Source organism: Dendropsophus ebraccatus, chromosome 5 (assembly GCF_027789765.1).
Source record: "Dendropsophus ebraccatus isolate aDenEbr1 chromosome 5, aDenEbr1.pat, whole genome shotgun sequence".
Classification (NCBI taxonomy): Eukaryota; Metazoa; Chordata; class Amphibia; order Anura; family Hylidae; genus Dendropsophus; species Dendropsophus ebraccatus.
In genome coordinates this window covers 138,454,231-138,476,260 of record NC_091458.1, presented here as the reverse complement: position 1 = coordinate 138,476,260, position 22,030 = coordinate 138,454,231, and the positions used below count along the sequence as shown (strand labels likewise).

Below are 22,030 nucleotides of genomic sequence, written 5' to 3'. Positions count from 1 at the left end.
TGTTTATGAGCACTGCTTAATTCCATACCAGTATACGTAACAGCGGCTGTAGTTGATACACGCTGTATACACTAGGGCAGTTGTTCTCTACAGCTGCAGAAAATAATTGATAGGTCTATTTTAGTCTGTGATCCTGTCCGTACTTTACACTGTGAACTATGTTAGTAAACTGGAGTGCGGGCAAACCCGAATGTGCCCGCATTCCAATTAAAGTCAAGTGAAGTTCATCCGGCCGACATTGACTGTTGTTTGACACGGCCTTAAAGGGGAACTATTAGCAGGTCAGATGACTCTAACCTGCTGATATGTCCTTATTGTGCAGGAGACACCAAGGATGATGGTATGTCTCTTACCTTCATCCTGGGCAATTAGTCGTTTCCTCCTTGGTCCCTTAAGACCATTAGGAGCACTGGGGCACCCCCATAGTGCTGATCCGCCCCCGGCCAGCCCGCCCCTTCTAATGATAATCAATGGAGCTGGGCCAGATAAGCACTATGGGGGTGGGCCTAACAGTCTTAGCGGACCATGGAGGAAACACAGCACCAAGGAGTAAGGTAAAAGACATACCTGCATCCTCGGCGTCTCCTGTGCACTAGGCACATATCAGCAGGTTAGATTCGTCTACCCTACTGATGGTTCCCCTTTAAGAAAACTGTAAAATGTTTTATATGCAGGTCAGTGTTCTCCAGGACAGTTCTCTCCAGATGGGTATAAACCATGTCAATTGTGTCCACGTGGGATGTACCAAACAGAAGCAGGACGGACTCAATGCATCTCTTGTGGAGGTGGACTGAACACCAAACATGAAGGAGCCACATCTTTCCAAGACTGTGAGACTAAGGGTAAGAAGTCACCAAACATACAATAACACTCTGTGATTCCATTAATTTTCTGCCTTTTTTTTACATAAATCAATTGATCATCTTTATTATGAGTTTGTAATTTGATATGATTTTTTTTTTTATCTTTTCTCTTGTGATATGCCTTAGAATAATTTCTTTCTTTCTTCTCCTTCAGTTCAATGTTCACCAGGCCATTATTATAACACAACGTTACATCGGTGTATTCGCTGTTTGATTGGCTTTTACCAGCCAGAATTCCGGCAGAACTTCTGTATTGCATGTCCTGGAAATTCCAGCACGGACTTTGACGGCTCCACCAGTGTCGCCCAGTGCAAGAGTGAGGGGACATAGCGGGACAGCAAGAAGGTCATGGGGGTGGATAAAAAAGGAGATGTACCTCAACAAAGGAGATAATGGGGAAGGGACTACAAAACCTTCATCGTAATAATTTAATACACTGATCAGCCAGAACATTATAGCAATGTACATTATATCATAGTGTCCTCACTCGGTGAAGGCGATTTGTGGAATCTGGCACAAATGTGTAAGCAGCAGATCCTTTAAAGAGTTATTACAGACAAAATAAGACTGATCGGTGGGGCACCAAAACCCCGCACCCCATCCCCCCATTCAGCTGTTTGGCGCTCACACTACACAGTAAATAGCACCCTACCTACCCTGTGGTTAGCTCATCAGTCTGATGCCTGGAAAACCCCTTTAAGTTTTGTAAAGTGAGAGCTGGCCCCCCCCCCCCCCTTACCACATACTAAATAACACCACCGCTGCTATTGACTAATACCACCACATACTGACTAACACCACCGCTGCTACTGATGAACACTACCACATACTGACTAACACCACCGCTGCTATTGACTAATACCACCACATACTGACTAACACCACCGCTGCTACTGATTGACACCACCACATACTGACTAACACCACCGCTGCTATTGACTAATACCACCACATACTGACTAACACCACCGCTGCTACTGATTAACACTACCACATACTGACTAACACCACCGCTGCTACTGAATAAAATCCTCTGTACATAGACCAATATCACTTCATACAGTCATATAGAGGTGGACGCACTGTACACAGGCTCTATACACCATATACATTACAGTGTAGTTATATCAGGTGACTCACAGGGGACGTCTTCTCTGATCGGAGTTCTTCCCTTTTCATCTTCTCCATCTGCCCTGGGCCATTATGAGAACTTTTTGGAGCCACGAATCCACAGAATCTGCCAGACAGACATATTAGACTCCTCACTCCTCACCATCCTCATCTCTCTACACACTGCACATCTGTACTGGCCCCTCTACACCCTCATTTAGTAGGTAGCCCTTACACTATGTGATCACCCTAATAGTACATATCCCCTATTGTATACACCCCCCCGTGTAGTCCACCTTATAGATGGCCCCCAATGTTTCCCCCTTATAGATAGCCCCCTGTGTTGTCCCTATTATAGATGCCCCCCATGTTGTCCCCTCCTCCTGCCCCTCCATAATCATACTACAACCACCTCCACCATAATACTACTACCCCTTCATCCTCCTGCCCTTTCATCATCATACCACTACACCCCTCATCATCCTCGTGTTCCTTCATCATCATACCACTACACCCCCCATCATCCTCTTGTTTCATCATCATACCACTACACCCCTCATCATCCTCTTGTTCCTTCATCATCATCATCATACCACTACACCCCCATCATCCTCTTGTTCCATCATCATCATCATACCACTACATCATCATACCACTACATCCCTATCATCCTCTTGTTCCATCATCATACCACTACACCCCTCATCATCCTCTTGTTCCATCATCATACCACTACATCCCTCATCATCCTCTTGTTCCATCATCATACCACTACACCCCTCATCATCCTCTTGTTCCATCATCATACCATTACACCCCCATCATCCTCTTGTTCCAACATCATACCACTACACCCTCATCATCCTCTTGTTCCATCATCATACCACTACACCCCCATCATCCTCTTGTTCCATCATCATCATACCACTACATCCCTATCATCCTCTTGTTCCATCATCATACCGCTACACCCCTCATCATCCTCTTGTTCCATCATCATACCACTACACCCCCCATCATCCTCTTGTTCCATCATCATCATACCACTATACCCCCATCATCCTCTTGTTCCATCATCATACCACTACACCCTCATCATCCTCTTGTTCCATCATCATACCACTACACCCCCATCATCCTCTTGTTCCATCATCATACCACTACACCCTCATCATCCTCTTGTTCCATCATCATACCACTACACCCCTCATCATCCTCTTGTTCCATCATCATACCACTACACCCTCATCATCCTCTTGTTCCATCATCATACCACTACACCCCCATTAACCTCTTGTTCCATCATCATCATCATCATACCACTACATCCCTATCATCATCTTGTTCCATCATCATACCGCTACACCCCTCATCATCCTCTTGTTCCATCATCATCATACCACTACACCCCCATCATCCTCTTGTTCCTTCATCATCATACCACTACATCCTCATCATCCTCTTGTTCCATCATCATACCACTACACCCCCATCATCCTCTTGTTCCATCATCATCATACCACTACACCCCTCATCATCCTCTTGTTTCTTCATCATACCACTACACCAACATCATCCTTTTGTTCCATCATCATCATCATACCACTACAACCCCCAAGGGGGGGGCCTCGCGGTTGCTACGCCACTGGTTCCAGTATTAAATAATGATTGCAAGTTGGGCTGAATTAACACTGCATGTTCTGTTCATTCTAAAATGCGGGGAAACTCTATAAACACCTTCTGGGGTCATTTTTTGCATGTAGGTTTGGCTTAAAAAAAAAATTGTATTTAGGATTTTGGGATTTATTACAAAATGTATTACTGTTTGGCTCCTGCAGCTTGAATGTATTACAGTAATTAAAGGGGTATTCCAGTAAAAAAATGTTTCTTTCAGCTCAAATATTGTCAGAAAAATATATAGATTGGTAAATTACTTCTACTTAAAAATCTCAAGTCTTCTAGGACTTAAAGTGACTCTGAACCCACAATCTGACCCTCCCAAACCACTTGTAGATCTGTACTGGGGTCCGTTCGGCAGATGATGCAGTTATTGTCCTAAAAGACAACTTTTAAACTGGCATTGCGTATGCATTAGGCTTGCCCAACCTCTCTGCCCCCCCTCCCCGTCCTCCTCATTATTAGGAATGCTCCAGGCAGATTGTCTCCTATTCATCAGCTGTGTCAGCCCAGCACATGGGCTGGATCATTAAGCACATGTTCAGCATGGAGAAAATGTTCCAGTGGTATTCCTAATGATAAAGAGGGTGGGGAGGAGGGACGGAGGGGTGGTGCAAAGTTAGGGCACAGATACTCCCGTTTGGCACGGGCTGCAAGTTTAAAAGTTGTTTTTTTTTAGGACAATAACTGCATTACCTGTCGAACGGACCCCAGGACAGATCTTGGATTAAAAGCTTTTGGGTACAGAGTCGCTTTAAGGAAGTTATGTTCTTTCCAGTCTGATACAGTGCTCTCTGCTGTCACCTTTGTCCATGTCAGGAACTTTCCAGAGCAGGAGAGGTTTTCTATGGAAATTTGCTACTGCTCTGGACAGTTCCTGACATGGACAGAGGTGGCAGCAGAGAGCACTGTGTCAGACTAGAAAGAATACACCACTTCCTGCAGGACATACAGCAGCTGATAAATACCGGAAAATTTCAGATTTTTAAATAGAAGTAATTTACAAATCTATACACCATATGCTTCCTTTTATAAGATGCACTTTAGCAAGAAAATATCTTGTTAAAAAGTATCTGTGTCTTATATTCAGGAGACAGGGTGGTCCGACACTGCCAGACCACCCTGACTCCTTCCCTAATGAAGGGGCACAGTGCTGATGCAGTCTTATTAAGGGAAAAAATACAGCAATTTTCTGACTGTTGATTTAAAGGATTTTTTTTTTTGCTGTAGTACCCTTTAAGAGCCCCTGAAGAGTAAAATCCTTGTCTAATAGCTTTATCTCCAGCCACTGCAACCTTATCCTCACATATCATCTAAGCTCAAATATAATCCAATTAAAGTTGCCAATATAATCTTTTTATTCCAGTGATTTGTCGGGGTCTGGGGACACAGAACTTCTGAGGTGTCACTGCTACATGTCAGAAGTGTTCCATAGAACAGTTACATGACAGCATTCTGATAACTTTTCTTTATGTTTCCCTTGTAAAACTTTCTCAATCTTGTATTCTTTTTGCAGACCGGCACTGTGGCGGAGAACTAGGAGAATATACTGGCTTTTTAGAGTCACCTAATTATCCAGGGAACTACCCTTCTAATGTGGAATGCACATGGAATATCAGCCCTCCGTCCAAACGTAAAATTCTACTAGTGGTTCCAGAGATCTTCTTACCCTCTGAAGACGAGTGTGGAGACCTCCTTGTAATGCGCAAAAATGGTAAATGATCAAGAATGCCTCTCTCTGATCATGTATAAAATATATTTTAACCCTTTATGGACTATTAGCTGGGGGGAGGGGGAGCCGTTAAAGGGGTAGTGCGGCGGTAAAAAATTATTCACAGAATAACACACATTACAAAGTTATACAACTTTGTAATGTATGTTATGTCTGTAAACGCCCCCCTTCCCCGTGTCCCACCACCCCCACCCGTGTACCCGGAAGTGTAGTGCATTATACATTACCTGATCCGTGTCGCGCCCGTCCGCCATCTTGTGCCAAACGTTATCTTCGGCCTGCCGACCCGAACACCTCCGATCTTCCCGAGTGCCGGCTGCCTTCTGCCGCGTCATCAGCTGCTCAGCCGCGATTGGCTGAGCATAACTGTGCTCGGCCAATCGCGGCTCAGCGGCTGATGATGCTGATTTACCGCTGCACTACCCCTTTAATAGCTGCATGGAGTGATCACTCTGTGCTGCTATTAAACCATTTAGATGCCGCTGTCAAAAATGACAGCTACATTTAAATGGCTTCTAAAAGCATTGAATGGTGGTCCGATGGTGGGAATCAGCTTGCTAGCGAGCTGATCGGTCATACTTACTGCCCGGGTCGTCTTCTGGCTTTCACCGCTATCCCCATCTCGTTGATTGTTTCATGCTGTCTGGAGGAGCCTGAAGCAATCGAGCACAGATCAATGCAGTACTTATTACACAAAAAGGAAAGAGTGTAACTCACTAACAGCTAACATATACTGGTGTCGAGGTAACAAGGTAAAATGCACACCCTAAAAGATGCATAGAGAGAAGCACTATCATAAACAGAAAAAAACAGCCCTCAAGACACCATGAACAGGCTCTTACAGTTTAATCACACATGATAAAAACTAATATATCAAAAAATAAAATAAATCCACAGGGCCTCTCTGTGTTAAAATGCCAGTGTTCATCCTGTCTCTCAGTGCTGTTAGGATGTGCAGCACTGGGGATGTGGGATAGTTCTGCACAGACTATGGGCTGCACTAACAAGTTGTAGCTTTAAAAGTTTCATCAACAAACAAACCTAATGTCTGCCCAGCCCTGCAAGCCTCGTCTGTGGCTTACACTGTCTGTATCAGAGAGCAGTATATGTAGCAATAAATGTGTTATGTATAGTAGCAATGTCTCTCCAGTCCCACAAGGAGGAATGTATACATTGCAATAGCAGTGCAGACAATATGCTGGATGAGTTCATGCAGCACAGACTGGATGATGTTGCTGCACTTGTAGTATTTAGTGGATCTTCACAAGGAGAGATGCAGTATCAAGTTTAGAAAGAATATTGGTGTATAGACACCTCTCACCACTCCTGTAGCTGTGGCTGTCACCTGTTCTCCTCCTCCTCCTGGCTGGTGTCCCAGTCCTGAGCCCAGGAGATCAGAGAGGCTCTGATGCCTCACTGTGAGTCTGGAAGATTAGTGACATCACATGGGGCCCCCTGCAGCTGTGTTTAAAGTTCAGAGGAGATCTGTAGTTTACAGGGTGGATGTCAGACAAGGTTTTAGATGTGACACATATGTGATATGCACAGATGTGATATGCACACAAAAGGACGCTGGTTGACCTCAGGGAGATCAACCAAAACACCGCAGAGACACCATCACGTGTCTCAACATCAGTGTATTCTAAAACATTGCCCCCTGGGAAATCAAATATGCAAAAGAACACTGCAGAGACACCATCACGTGTCTCGACGTCCGTGAACTAGCCAGACCTTCCTCCGGGAAGGAACCACCAAGCCAAGGAATATGTCCAATTAAGGACATTGGTGTCTCTGCGGTGTTTTGGTTGATCTCCCTGAGGTCAACCAGCGTCCTTTTGCATGCACTTACTAGTCATTGCTCCCACTAGCCAGAAACCTACTCCACACTGATGAGGGGCAAAAACCCCGAAACATATGTCTGTGGATGGATACCTTGCTGAGGTGGTTTCCTTGACTGGAGAACGCCTTTGGCTTGGTTGTTCCTTACCAGAGGGAAGGACTAGCTAGTTCACTGACGTTGAGACATGTGATGGTGTCTCTGCAGTGTTCTTTTGCATATTTGATTTCCCAGGGGGCAATGTTCTAGAATACACTGACGTTAAGACACGTGATGGTGTCTCTGCGGTGTTTTGGTTGATCTCCCTGAGGTCAACCAGCGTCCTTTTGCATGCACTTACTAGTCATTGCTCCCACTAGCCAGAAATCTACTCCACACTGATGAGGGGCAAACCCCCCGAAACAGCTGTTTGTGGATGGATATGTTGAGACACATGATGGTGTCACTGCCGTGTTTTGGTTGATCTCCCTGACGTCAACCAGCATCCTTTTGCATGCACTTACTAGTCATTGCTCCCACTAGCCAGAAACCTACTCCACACTGTGATGAGGGGCAAAACCCCCCGAAACAGCTGTCTGTGGATGGATACCTTGCTTAGGTGGTTTCTTTAATTAGAGACATTCCTTGGCTTGGTTGTTCCTTCCCGGAGGAAGGTCTGGCTAGTTCACTAACGTCAAGACACGTGATGGTGTCTCTGCAGTGTTCTTTTGCATATGCATATAAAAAGTGTCAGACGCGTTTCAAAGATCTCTCCTTTTACTCAGTGACATTTGTGGCATATGGCACATATGTCACTGAGGAAAAGGAGAGATCCTTGAAACACGTTTGGAGCTTTTTGTGTGCATATGTCACATCTAAAACCTTGTCAGACATTGGGTTTGTTTGCTTATGAAACTTTTGTTGCCCAGGGCCTGTGCAGAACTATCACAAATCCCTAGTGCTTCACATCCTAACAGCACTGACAGCTCTGGCAAGACTGGATGAACACTAGTTTTATTTGTTGCTGTATTTTCATATAGAGCTCTACATGGAGATCATAATTTGTATTTTAGCTACTGATGATTTAATCACCTTTTCCACAAGGGCCCTGTGGATTTATTTTATTTTTTGTTATATTAGTTTTTATCATGTGTGATTAAACTATAGGAGCCTGTTCATGGTGTCTTGAGGGCTGTTTTTTTCTGTTTATTAAAATGCAGTACATAGGTATTGCATTGATCGCTATAAGCAATCATGTTATTGCTCATAGAAGTCCCCTGGGGGGCTAAAAATAAATGTAAAAAAAAGTTTGTTTATTTTTTTCATTAAAAAATCCAATCCCATAACTAAAGTTTAAATCAACCCCATTTTCCTAATAATTAAATAAAAAAAATTAAAATGTATAAACATATATATTATCTTTGCATGTGAAATCACCAGAAAATTTAATTATTGCATTCCTGATCTCACACGGTAAATGATGTGAGCGCAAAAACTTGCCAGAGTGCAAAGTTGCTAATTTTTGGTCACATCACATCTAGAAAAAAGTAAATAAAAAGTAATCAAAAGTTAAATATGCATAAGTGAGATACCGATAAAACGTATAGATCGTGGCACAAAAAATGACACCTCAAATAGACCAAACAATAAAAAAGTTATAAGTATCAGAATAGAGCAATATTAAGCACATTTATGTATTTATTTTATTATTTTTATATATTATTATTATGTAAAAAAAATTTGAAAACAGTAAAATAAAATAAAAATTATATAAGTTGCCTATCGTTGCAATAGTACTGACTTGAGGAACATAGATAACAAATCAGTTTTACCACAAGGCGAACAGCGTAGATTTCACTGCGCAAATATTTTTTTCCGGTTTCGCAGCATATTTTATGGAAAAATTAAGTGTCATTACAAAGTACAATTGGTACTTTATTATATATATATAATATTATATTTCTCGTTAATATGCTATTCCTTTATATAGCTTCTCCTTCCTCCATTACCACCTATGAGACATGCCAGACGTATGAACGACCAATCGCCTTCACAGCACGCTCACGCAAACTCTGGGTCCACTTTAAAAGCAATGAAATAAACAGTGCTCGTGGTTTCCAAGTGCCATATGTGACATATGATGGTAAGAAAATGGGATAGAAGAAAGTGGACATCTTTTTTAATTATTCATTTGTTGTATACATTAAAATTCAGCCATTGTTCTTGTTTGCTTTAGAGGATTATGAACAATTAGTTGAGGACATTGTACGGGATGGAAGATTATATTCTTCAGAAAACCACCAAGAAATTTTGAAGGTAACATCCTGTATAGCTATACTGTATTATACCACTCTGGAAAAAGTTATTAGAACACCATACGTCTTTAGCCACTTATTGTACCTGATGATACTTTTGGACGCCCGTGATTTTGGTGCCAAAACGCGTCCGTTTTATGCAAAGTACGGCTGTCATTTGCATGAAACGGCTGTGTTTTTGGTGTGAAAATGACAGCTGTCCAAAGAAAAACGTCCGCAAACCAGACAAAAAAAGACATTGTGTGAACATAGCCATAACAGGTACACCAACCAATCGCAGATATGATGACACAAAACAATATTACATTATCTGAACTTACAGTTGCCTTAGGAATCCAATATTTCCTAGTCTGCTTCAAGGCACTGATACAATTTATACAGTTACTTTGCAGGATTTTATGCCATAGCTGGTAAATGATATTTTCTAGGTGTCATGTACATAAAGGCGTTTTGCCCCATGGTAGGCATCTCCCCTAGTGTCCCCCGTGGTAGGCATCTCCCCTAGTGTCCCCCATGGTAGGCATCTCCCCTAGTGTCCCCCATGGTAGGCATCTACCCTACTGTCTCCCATGGTAGGCATCTCCCCTAGTGTCTCCCATGGTAGGCATCTCCCCTAGTGTCCCCCATGGTAGGTGTCTCCCATCGTAGGCATCTCCCCTAGTGTCCCCCATGGTAGGCATCTCCCCTAGTGTCCCCCGTGGTAGGCATCTCCCCTAGTATCCCTCCATGGTAGGCATCTTCCCTAGTGTCCCCCATGGTAGGCATCTCCCCTAGTGTCCCCCGTGGTAGGCATCTCCCCTAGTGTCCCCCGTGGTAGGCATCTCCCCTAGTGTCCCCAGTGGTAGGCATCTCCCCTAGTGTCCCCCATGGTAGGCGTCTCCCATGGTAGGCATCTCCCCTAGTGTCCCCCATGGTAGGCATCTCCCCTAGTGTCCCCCGTTGTAGGCATCTCCCCTAGTGTCCCCCGTTGTAGGCATCTCCCCTAGTATCCCTCCATGGTAGGCATCTCCCCGTGTATCCCTCCATGGTAGGCATCTCCCCTAGTGTCCCCAGTGGTAGGCATCTCCCCTAGTGTCCCCCATGGTAGGCATCTCTCCTAGTGTCCCCCATGGTAGACATCTACCCTAGTGTCCCCCATGGTAGGCATCTCCCCTAGTGTCCCCAGTGGTAGGCATCTCCCCTAGTGTCCCCCATGATAGGCATCATTCTTCACAGACTCCTTGGAAAATAAAAGGTGTAATCTGATTGGTTGCTAGGTGCAACTGCTGAGCCAATTCTACTTTACCCAGTTTGATTAATCTACCCCCAAGGGTCCTATTAGACAAAGGAATTTTTAGAGCAAAGGAATTTTTAGAGCTCCCTGAAATTGTTCATACAGAGCTATAGTCGTTAGTTACGATTGTTACTATGATCGTTTACTCCATCTGATCCCAACAAATGAAGGAACAATTTGGAATTACACTGCACGATAAGTGAATGATGAGCGAACAAATGTAGGGCCCTATTACCGGGGCGATTATCGCGTGAATTATTGTTACATCGTTAGGATCTCAACGATAATCGTTTTGTGTGAAGGCAGGTGATAAAAAAAAAATAATTCGGCATTTGTTCGCTAACGGTTCAGTGTGATATCACATTGCTCCATTTGCTGGGATCAGATGGAGTAAAGAATCATAGTAACAATTGTAACTAATGACTATTGTTCTGTGTAATATGGTGAACGATTTCGGGTTAACGATAAATGTTTATCGTTAAAAATCGGTTCATCTAAGACTTAGTACTAAGACTTAGTACTTAGACTCTCATGCATGGCCTAAAGTCAAGCTGGTTCGGTAGTACAGCAGGTACACACCTATTGCTTTCTAACGACAACCGGATAGGTACAAGTGCAATGTGAACTTGGTCTAACAGTTCTAAGTATCTAAGGGTATTGTCTGATAATGGTCGATGCTTATGTTTTATTAGATGTCATATTTACAGAATTATCTTATTTTTTTCAGGATAAGAAACTGATTAAAGCTTTTTTTGAGGTCCTTGCACACCCTCAAAATTACTTCAAATACACCGAGAAACACAAAGAGATGCTACCTCGGTCTTTCATCAAACTCTTGCGATCTAAAGTGTCTGCCTTCTTACGGCCTTACAAATAAAAGAAATTTCGGAAAAGTCTTGCAATCATAGGACTTAGCCAGAAATACACCACCGCAATGTATGTAAAGATGATTGCAATCCAAACTGAGCTCCAAAAAACCTGCAGTCTATAAATATCAAAGACAAAGTCTTGAGCTTGACTGCTAAATAGGCGGCAAATCTCCACCAGCCATGCCGAGAGTGTAACTAGGTATCCTACATAAGATCTTGGGATACTACAAACTTCACATAGAAAAGTCCTAATGTGTAGTGTTTTTTTACACTAGACTTAAATTGCTACAGTATGTGCACAAAGGCAACCTTATAGGGGAACTCCACCTTTCCCACTTGTCTATGCTGCTCCTAGTCCCGGATTCAAACTTTTACAAATTACCTTAGTTTTACATTATGGCACCGGCTGGGAAATTACATCTCCCAGCATGCACTGTACCTCAGAACCAGCTGCCTTGTCTTGTAGTATCCGTCCACCACTGGATCCATCTGCTTCTGCTTTGCACAGTAAACATGATATCTATCCATCTACATAGATAGATTAGAGAGAGTTGAAACCACGGGGTCTCCTTTCCCCTATACTACTCAGAAGAGGCTGTTGTTTCCCTGCCCTTGGCCAGGTGATCACTGTGTGATGTCAGTGGGGGGCGGGGTTACAGATGATTGTTATAGCTTAAGCCACCTGGCAACAGATCAGACTGAGATCATGTGACCAGAAGGAAGGGGGAGGACAGAGGAGTGGAGACGGAGTGGAGTTAGGATGTGCTGCAGACAAATGGCCCAGTTCATGTAATAGAAACTGATGACACACAAGCTTAGATTATGGGTGGGGATTGAACAGGGTTTAATCTTTTTTTTTAACTGGAGTTCCCCTTTAAGAATGTACAAAATTGGTAGCAAATCTTCACTTTCTTAGCCCATAATGGTTCTGTGCTCAAATGCCTAATGTAATTGTATAGTTTTAGAGACTAAGAAATATGAGTCAGAAGCCCTTGAATTTCTTCTGATGGAATTAGGTTTGGCCTTTGAATCAACTCAACAAATTTATCAATATTGCCACTGAGGATTCATTCTGTGACATGTTTTTTTTAATAATGTCACATAAAGGTTTCCATTATTTTTACAGAAAAAAAATATTAAAAACAAAAGACAAAAGTATTGCGATTAATGCCTTTATTGTTAACCAGAAAAAAAATATATTTGAACCTTGTCGGAGCACAGAGGCCTCTTTCTTCATGTGGACGCGTTCTAAAAAAATTGTCCTCCAAAAAATTTGTTCTAAAATAGGCGCAGACTTTGTGCCGCCCTTGACATGTCATGCATACGCGTGACTTCTGTAAGACAACGTTGTATTCATAGACATTGAGAAAGATGTTGTACAGCTGTGACCAACAAAAACACAAGAAAAAATGTCCGCTACATTTGGCGCAAGTTAACTTTGACAGCCTGAAGGATCTACAAACTCCAGCCTGTGAACTATGATATATTCTCTGTCCTACTGAGTAGAGTCTCTTGAAAACCTGCATTTAATTTGCCATAAAACTGGTTCAAAATCCACACACTTCTGAAAATCTTAAAGGATTCTTCCCGGACTTTTATATTGATATCCTATTCTTAGGCATTGTACATGGTGGTGGCTCTACCAGGTATTGCAGCTCAACTACTTCAGTCGTCGGGAGGAGTCGGACCACCACTGATCTCATATTCATGGCCTATCCCAAGGATATCCCAAGCGAAAAACCCAAACCTGTGAGAAGATGATTACATCTAAGACCCTTTATTCTTCTGTCAACCAAAACATAGTACATTCACGACGGTATTAGGTAAATGCTGATTGATCTCATTACAGCTCTCTCCATCCTTTGAAAACAGATCCATCATATGGGTCATGGTTCTAAATTTGATTCCAACAAACCCTATTGGGGCCCATCAGGTGTCAGTGTTAGCAGTAAAGGCCCCTATGCACCTTCAATAACTGATAGCTAAGCGATCATCCGTCTGTCAGTTCTCTCTCCCACCTGCCGCCAGTCCTCCCCATAGACAGGAACGTTCTGCAATCCTATGTTCTCTATGGGGAGCGATAGGCTGCAGTCAGAGAGCTCTTCCCTGAGGCTTATCTCTCTCAGAACAAAGGGGGCGGTCATGATTTGCTATCACGTGCAACCCCTATCGCCACCAACATAATCTGTCTGGGGTCATTTTAGACAACCCCATAGGAATGGCAGGTATGGCCGAAAATAGTCAAAGGTGTAAAGGGAACCATAAGCAGTTCTGTTCTCGCAACAAAAAACCCTTTGTTATTCCTGTTGGAATAACATACAGTACAAGTATTAAAGTGAAGTAGTCCCTGTGGCCAAACTCTGCATGGCTGTGGGTAACCCACCTGATTACGGAAAGAGCCCCGTGTCCCTTCAAATTTCACAGACCCTGCCTATTGCCGATTTATACTGAACACTGACAGCTTATCTATTCTTTATGCATTGTTTATAGTTGTCATCATTTGTCTATATAGCTTTCATGCTTCTCTCTGCAATATTTTACATATTAGAGGGTTATACCATAAGACTTCTTAGAAGACGACGCATGATGAAAGCTAATTAAATCGACTTGTTGTAGGTGATGAGGCAAGTATGGGTCATAAAGGGATAAAGGCTATTAGTACAATGTTGAAGAGGCAGAGTAACTATGAGACAGGAGTATGTACCAGATATGGCGGTTTTATTCACAAGTCACCTACATTTTCTACTCTAAATATTTTATATTGTATAAATAAAGTTGTTTGCACTTAAGAGTTGGACGCATTTATTTTGAGTACATTTTGCTTACTGTAAAATAGCTTATTTATTCCGAAAAAGTTCACAAGTTTGTTACTATGTCCAATTCAGGTTACTGGACGAAGATATTTTTGAGATATCACTAACCCATACAGACAAACAGGAGTAAGGGTTCCTTACGATTTACAGGCTTTTATACGGTACGACAAATCGAGCAGACGGGCTGCACGAACAATCCTTGTATCATTCGTGCAGCCATGTAAACTGACAGCACAAATATGTATGTAGGATATACTGTGCCTATATAATATGTATATACTGTATCTATGCTGTCAGTTTCCAGATCACAAGCAACTGTGCGGGTGATTAGCTTGTTGCGAGGGCGATAGGGAGTCTGAGGTTTTGCAAGCATGTAGGGGTGCATCAAATGCTTTTGTATAACACTGTAACCAAAAAAGGGATGTTTCCCTCAAAGGGAAAACATCCCTTCTGGTCCTGATTCAGACCCTGTATGTTTCAAGCCCCAGCACGTTGAATACCGTAGATGACTATAAGATGTAACCTGTCCCCTTATATGCTGTGTTTAGAGACAGCCCTACATGCCATTGGGCGGCTTTGTCAGCAGGAAGTGGTGGTGCAGCAACTTCTGTGTCAGATACAAGATGATTGGGTTGTGTGGTGTGTCTGCACTTTACACGTTTGTGGTTACTATGTAATAGAGAGTGCAACAGTGAATAAGGAAAGACTGTACTGCCGAGTGTGAGGAGAGAGCTGGAGGCTATGTATTGCTGATGGAAGGGACGCTGTAACCTACCAGGTGCTATCCTGTGACAAGAACACTTGTTATTGTGGGTGACGAGACCTGCAGAGTGGGGCGTATTGCTGAACAGGACTCGTTGTTACAGTATGACCTGCTTGTAAAACATATAGCAAAGTACTTCTACCAGTTTCAGAAGGTTTGGCGTGGTACATATAGTACAAGGAACCTCTGTGAGGACTTGGTTAGCTGGAGTCGGTCATACCTCAAAACATGGAGAATTCAAACTAACTGCCAGCGTGTCATGTAACGTGTGCGACTGTCTGATATAGCAGAGTGGAAGGGTGGCGTGTACCATTAGACCACAGCATGTCACTGAGGACTGAGCTCCTGAAATCTGTCTGGTATGCCTTTACATCATTGGACACGGAAAAGAGCGGCAAAGTCTCCAAATCTCAGCTCAAGGTGAGTGCCTGGCTTTTTTTTCCCTATAGGCTTTGCAATCTGATTGTGAAGGAAGGGAATGTTTCTGAAAGGATACCTCCGGTTTTAGAAAACCTTACATGCCATAGCATGCCGTGTCTCTAGGGCTTGAAGATCTTGCATCTCTGAAGTGATTTGAGCCAATGTTTAAAGTTAATGGGACTTTTCTGGACTGATGCATCTTCATTCTGGGGCTTGGTGGAGGTCTCAGCTTTTGGACCCCATCGTGAAACGCAACACAAGTTTTTAATATACTTTAACAATAGTCTTTAATATGCTAGTCATTTTCTGAATCTACCTTATAGGGTTATTCCAAGCAAAACTAACTTGTCCCCTATCCACAGGACAGAAGTGAAAGATCGTTAGGGGTCCTACCTGCGTACATCTCCCCCCACCCCAACTCCCGGCGATCTTCATATCAACCCAGCCCGTGGCTCTATTCATTACAATGGAGCCGTCTGTGTCCATTACTATAGAGCCGCCAAGTGTTGTACTCAGCTCTCTCTGGCGGCTCTATTCATTCTCTATGAAGCTGCCAGAGAGAGCTGAGTACAGCACTTAGCTCTTTCCGACCGCTCCATAGGAATAAATAGAGCTGCAGGTCACGTGCCGCACCTACTGCTCTATTTAAAACAAAGGAGTCGGGGGCCGATATGGAGATTGCAGGGGGGTACAGAGGTGGTATCCCCCGCAATCTCTTACTTGTCCCCTATCCTGTGGATAGGGAAAAAGTTAGTTTTGCTTTGAAAAATCCTTTAAGTTACCATATATGGAAATATCTGTTTTAAACCTGGCTCACAGTAAGGCCTCATTCACACCTCAATGTATTTTTGTAGCCCATATTTTGAGTCTGCAATTCGCAAAAATCATTCATAGTGCACCTGTAGTATCATTGGCATTGTCCGTATTTTTGGTAGATCCATAGAAGTGGAAGGAGGAATGGTAAAAATGATGACACTAGCTAGAATTAACCTCTGTAACATCTGCAACATCCACAAAAAATACGGATCCCATAGCCTTCTACTGGAGTTTCTATCACTTGTTTCTATGGTCTGTGGTTTGGAATCTCTGGCCGTGTGAGTGTATGCTAAAGTGACAGGAAGTTTATCATGCAATAAAAATGGGAGTGCACATGTTCTGTATAGACAGAGTGTGGATACAATGAACTGCAGTCTGACATCAGCCTCAATGATGGGTCATCGGTAAGCTTTACCTTTTATTTTGGAAGACACTAAGTCCTGTCTTTTATCTAAACTTTTAGATAAATGACAGTACTGCTTTAGGTCCTGTTCGCAAAAAGTAAAATAATACCAACACACAACTGTATCACTGAATGTGAAAAAAAGAGGATGCAAAAACAGTATGCAAACAATCAGCATGTTTTTTTTTTTTTTTTACGCCGATAAAACGTTATGGCCATTTTTCTGTACTGTGTGTGCACCAATGGAAAATTCCCCATAGACTTCAATAGTACACATTACAATACAAATAACATTAAAAATACATCTATATTTTGCTTTTATTTTATTGTGTGTTAACATAGGCTCAAAGTCCCTTCAAAGCATGCATAATAAGGTGTAAATAGTTCTCCACAATAGAGCAGTCCCTCCATGTCTAAAATCATAAGCAAGGACAATAAAAGTAGCAGGATCCCACCAGACAGTCCCACACATCTCAGAATTTGGACCACTTTGCACCTGAGATGGGTGAAAGTCAAATATTTAGGAGAGCTGCCGTCTCTCTGTAATTGTCATGTTGGGGGAAGGACTGGGCTTTAACACAAAACTTTCTACAGAAATATATTACTTAAAGAAGCATTCCACCTGGTGCATATACTTATCAAGGATGATCAGTGTCCGGCAGCGCAGCTTTATTTCAGTACTGCGGCGCCATTCATGACCTCTCTTTTGTCTCCAGGGCTATGGAAGGCTGGAAGTTAGGGTCTCTAATGCATCTCTATGATAGCGCTCTCATAGAAATGCATTGGAGACCCTGACGTCCGGCCTCCTTTCCTTTGGGACAGTCAGGAAGGCAGGGAAGGCTGCTATATAACAGCTATACTTACTTTACCCAGGTCCAATCTCATGAAGGCAGCTATATAACAGCTATACTTACTGTATCCAGGTCCAGTCTCCTGAAGACATGCTATATAACAGCTATACTTACTGTATCCAGGTCCAGTCTCATGAAGGCAGCTATATAACAGCTATACTTACTGTATACAGGTCCAGTCTTCTGAAGGCAGCTATATAACAGCTATACTTACTGTATCCAGGTCCAGTCTCCTGAAGACATGCTATCTAACAGCTATACTTACTGTGTCCAGGTCCAGTTTCCTGAAGACTGCTATATAACAGCTATACTTACTGTATCCAGGTCCACTCTCCTGAAGGCTGCTATATAACAGCTATACTTACTGTGTCCAGGTCCAGTTTCCTGAAGACTGCTATATAACAGCTATACTTACTGTATCCAGGTCCACTCTCCTGAAGGCGGCTATATAACAGCTATACTTACTGTATCCAGGTCCAGTCTTCTGAAGGCTGCTACATAACAGCTGTACTTACTGTATCCAGGTCCAGTCTCCTGAAGGCAGCTATATAACAGCTATACTTACTGTATCCAGGTCCACTCTCCTGAAGGCTGCTATATAACAGCTATACTTACTGTATGCTGGTTGAAAAAAACAAACACACACATGAAGTCCCGGCCAGTACAGAGAGTCACGGCTCAATGTGTCAGTCAATCAAATGACTGCCTTCTCTGTGAGCGCAGATGACCTGGGAAACATGGGTATTCCTGTATTTAGACAGTTTTTTCCATGATAACTAAAAAAAATTGATGTCAATTCCAAATATGTTTAATTTCACATCTACTGTTGATTTAGGTTTTTAAAGTTATAATGACAGGGACACTTTAAGTACAGAAAATAAGTGGAATGTAGTTTCAAAAGATGGAAGATGTTACAAGTACATATAAGAAGGGCAGAAGTGTTTGATGAAATAAAGGAAGGAAGTACAGCTGCTCTTGCATACGGTGCAAAAATAAAATTTTTTACCTCTAAAAGTGTGATGTAATATTAGCTTTTTGCAGGGACCACGTATCCTTTTAAGAATCTTCACTGCTTAACATGAGTAAAACATTTAATATTGTATGTATTACCTTTACATAAAGATCACCTGACTTTAATTTATTTACATTCTAAGGCTGGGTTCACACTATGTATATTTCAGTCAGTATTGTGGTCCTCATATTGCAACCAAAACCAGGAGTGGATTGAATACACAGAAAGGATCTGTTCACACAATGTTGAAATTGAGTGGATGGCCGTCATTTAATGGCAAATATTTGCTGGTATTTTAAAACAACGGCTGTTGTATTGAAATAATGGCCGTTATTTACTTTCATATGGCGGCCATCCACTCAATTTCAACAATACTGACTGAAATATACGTAGTGTGAACCCAGCCTTAGAGTCTTGAGACCAGACTATGGTTTTGGATGACAGCTGCCTTTCTGCAATATCCCCTGTCCAAGTTCACCTACAGTACATAAAAAAAACAAGCTATTATCTTTCTTTACTTTAAAGTTGTACTTCTGCAAAATTAACTGGTGGTAGAAAGTAATCGGTCCCATAGAAAACCTCTCCAGCTCTGGATAATTCCTGACATGGACAGGGGTGGCAGCAGAAAGCATTGTGTATAGCTGGAAAGAATACACCACTTCCTGCAGGACATGCAGCAGCTGATAAGACTGGAGATTTTAAAGAGAAGTAAATTACAAGTCAATATAACTTATTGAAACCAGTTGATCTGAAAGACAAAAAATTTTGCCGGAATACCGCTTTGACTATACATGTAGAACATATAAGGTTCTATACAGATGGATACAGAACAATGTGTCACAGCTCTTTTCCTTTCAGCGGAGAGGCCCATTACTTTTGCCTCTCCTCCCCCCCCCCCCCCCCCCGAAGGCTGCTGGCTTTTAGAAAACGCCAGACTTCACCTTTAGAGGGGTACTCCAGCGCTGATAAAAAAAAACAATCAATCAATAAAACATAGTTTTTACATTTACCATCCCTCCGGAGTCTCTCTCTGTTTAAATTTCCCACTGTTTGCAGGTCCCTGAAGGTCCAGTTGGTGGCTTCATTTTTTCCTTACTTCCTGGTTTGGGCTTTCCCATGATACACTTTGTCTCCTGTGATGTCTAACTGACTCTGTAGAACTGTTAGATGGCTTACATCTAGTTCAGCCAATCAAAGCTGAGCAACCTGTGTCATCTGACAAAGGGAGGCTGGCCTAATAGGGCTTAGAGCCTCCTCCCTCTTAATGATGTCATTGTCACAAAATTGCTTCCACAGAGCAGCCTGGGGTCAACAGTCATTAGGTAAGAATGAGTTTACTTTACTTCCTGGTGGGGGATTGAGGGGGAAAAGATAGGGAAGGGGGCAGATAGGTGATTGAAGCATATTACAGTTATATAACTTTGTAATGTGTTTCAATTACTGGAAAAAAGATTGAGTACCCCTTTAAGAAAACCGTCTTTTTTTTTTTTTTTTTTACTGGTTTTCTATTCCAAGGGTACAAACACATACAGTATCGCACAGCAAACACGAGAAATCCTCTGCGGACACTTGCTTATTCACTTCAATAAGAAGACGTACTTGCAGCGGGTTTGACATCCCGCTGCGAGTATGTCAAAGTCAGCGCCCTTAACCCCCGCAGCCCGGCTTGCTTCAGGAGACCCTGAAAAAAACAGCCACTTTAACTGTGGGGGGATGGTCCAGTTTTAGTTTGTGAAAGACCTTCCAGATTTACAAAGGGCATGCGCCACATTAATGAATTTGCCGCTAAAAGACCAGACACAAACGGCAGCAAGATGGCTTAAAATTGACGCATTGGTAATAAATGAGGCCCATAGTCTCCACAGTCTCCAAAAACCACAACAACAAAAGGTCTTACCTGCTAAACTGTCAGTTTCAAAGCACTTGGCACTGTTTTTTGGTTGCACTATGGTCACGAGCAGTGTCTCTAGCTTAACTGGGTACTCTGGCCAAATTTTTTTTCCTTTCAAATCAACTGGTGTCAGAACGTTATATAGCTTTGAAATTTACTTCTATTTAAAAATCTCCAGTTTTCCATTACTTATCAGCTGCTGTATGTGCAGTGCCCCAGTACACGGGTCACTAACTTGTTTACCGCCCATCAGAAAGTAACTCTGTCAGGTGTCAGACCAAAAGCTGGGAGCTGTGATTTTCTGTTCCAGCCACTAGGTGTCTCACTCTCCCCTGTGCACAGCTGCAGTGTTTCTGAAGGTTTAGCAATGTGTGTGTTTAGCCAATCATATGTGCATGACACTCTATCAGTTCTGGAAGGAGTTTTAGTTCCAGTCAGGTGAAAAAGTGAACCTGTTTCTCTTGAGAGCAACTTTGAAACCAGTATGCAGTGCTATGCCCTTAGAGGTGGGGTAATCGTGAACTAGGACAACACTTGTCTACACCGTGGATCTTCAAACTCAATAACCCCCTAGAGCAGGGATGGAGAGCCTTCAGCCCTCCAGCTGTTGCAAAATTACAATTCCCATCATGCCTGGACAGCCGAAGCTAAAGCTTTGGCTGCCCTGGCATGATGGTAAGTGTAGTTTTGCAACAGCCGGAGGACTGAAGGTTCCCCATCTCTGCCCTAAAGGAAAGGAAGAGGGACTGATCCCCAGTAAGACAAAGTTGCTAAGTGCTGAAGTATCTTACTGACAATGCTCGTCCACTTGGAGTAGTCTTCAGTGGGAGTTGTACCTAGAGATAGAGACATAGGACTCGTACTACCCTACCTCCCAGCTGGTCTCCGAGCTGGTGGGGCACACAGCGGTCATATATTCCATTTAGATACGTCAGTACGAGGATTTCTTCATTCAAGTATTTAAGCTACAATCCCGGCAGAGTACTGTACTAATTAGACAAGAGCCCCTTCATGGTTTCTACACTACACTTCTATTTTACTTCTTCACCTCTACCTAAAGTCTACCTCAGGTATTGATTCTTTTGCACTAGCACCTGTGAGCGGTCCCTTAGTATACTTCTGTACCACACTGAAATTTTTTATCTGATTTTTAATTTTGTAATTTCCTGTTAACAGAGTAAGGGTACTATTACACGGAACGATAATCTGCCGAATCGGGCCGATTATCGCTCCATGTAACAAATACAATGATCAGCCGATTACAACGATCATCGGCTGATCGTTGATATAGGTTTGGACCTATTTTCGTCGAGCGACGACCGCGCACTGCTACTTGTAATAGCGGTGCGCGGCCGGCGACTGACGATATACATTACCTATTCACGTTCCAGGGCTGCTACTGCGGT

General features: G+C 42.7%; 2 protein-coding genes across 4 annotated transcripts in view; both read left to right on the top strand.

Moving 5' to 3' along the window:
- Positions 1–14,444, top strand: part of SCUBE3 (signal peptide, CUB domain and EGF like domain containing 3) — a 71,774-nt gene extending 57,330 nt beyond the window's left edge. For 2 of the 3 annotated variants that reach the window (XM_069971444.1, XM_069971443.1), the window contains 6 exons: positions 675–842; positions 1,018–1,179; positions 5,167–5,364; positions 9,189–9,341; positions 9,435–9,514; positions 11,514–14,444. In XM_069971444.1, the coding sequence (XP_069827545.1) occupies positions 675–842; positions 1,018–1,179; positions 5,167–5,364; positions 9,189–9,341; positions 9,435–9,514; positions 11,514–11,663 (911 nt within the window). In that variant the 3' untranslated portion in view covers positions 11,664–14,444. Of the gene's footprint in view, positions 1–674; positions 843–1,017; positions 1,209–5,166; positions 5,365–9,188; positions 9,342–9,434; positions 9,515–11,513 lie in introns of those variants that run through there. The other variant, XM_069971445.1, reaches the window with a different exon arrangement.
- A 720-nt stretch (positions 14,445–15,164) lies between these two features.
- Positions 15,165–22,030, top strand: part of DEF6 (DEF6 guanine nucleotide exchange factor) — a 31,534-nt gene continuing 24,668 nt past the window's right edge. The window contains exon 1 of the mRNA XM_069972572.1: positions 15,165–15,651. Within this exon, the coding sequence (XP_069828673.1) occupies positions 15,556–15,651 (96 nt within the window). The 5' untranslated portion in view covers positions 15,165–15,555. The remainder of the gene's footprint in view (positions 15,652–22,030) is intronic.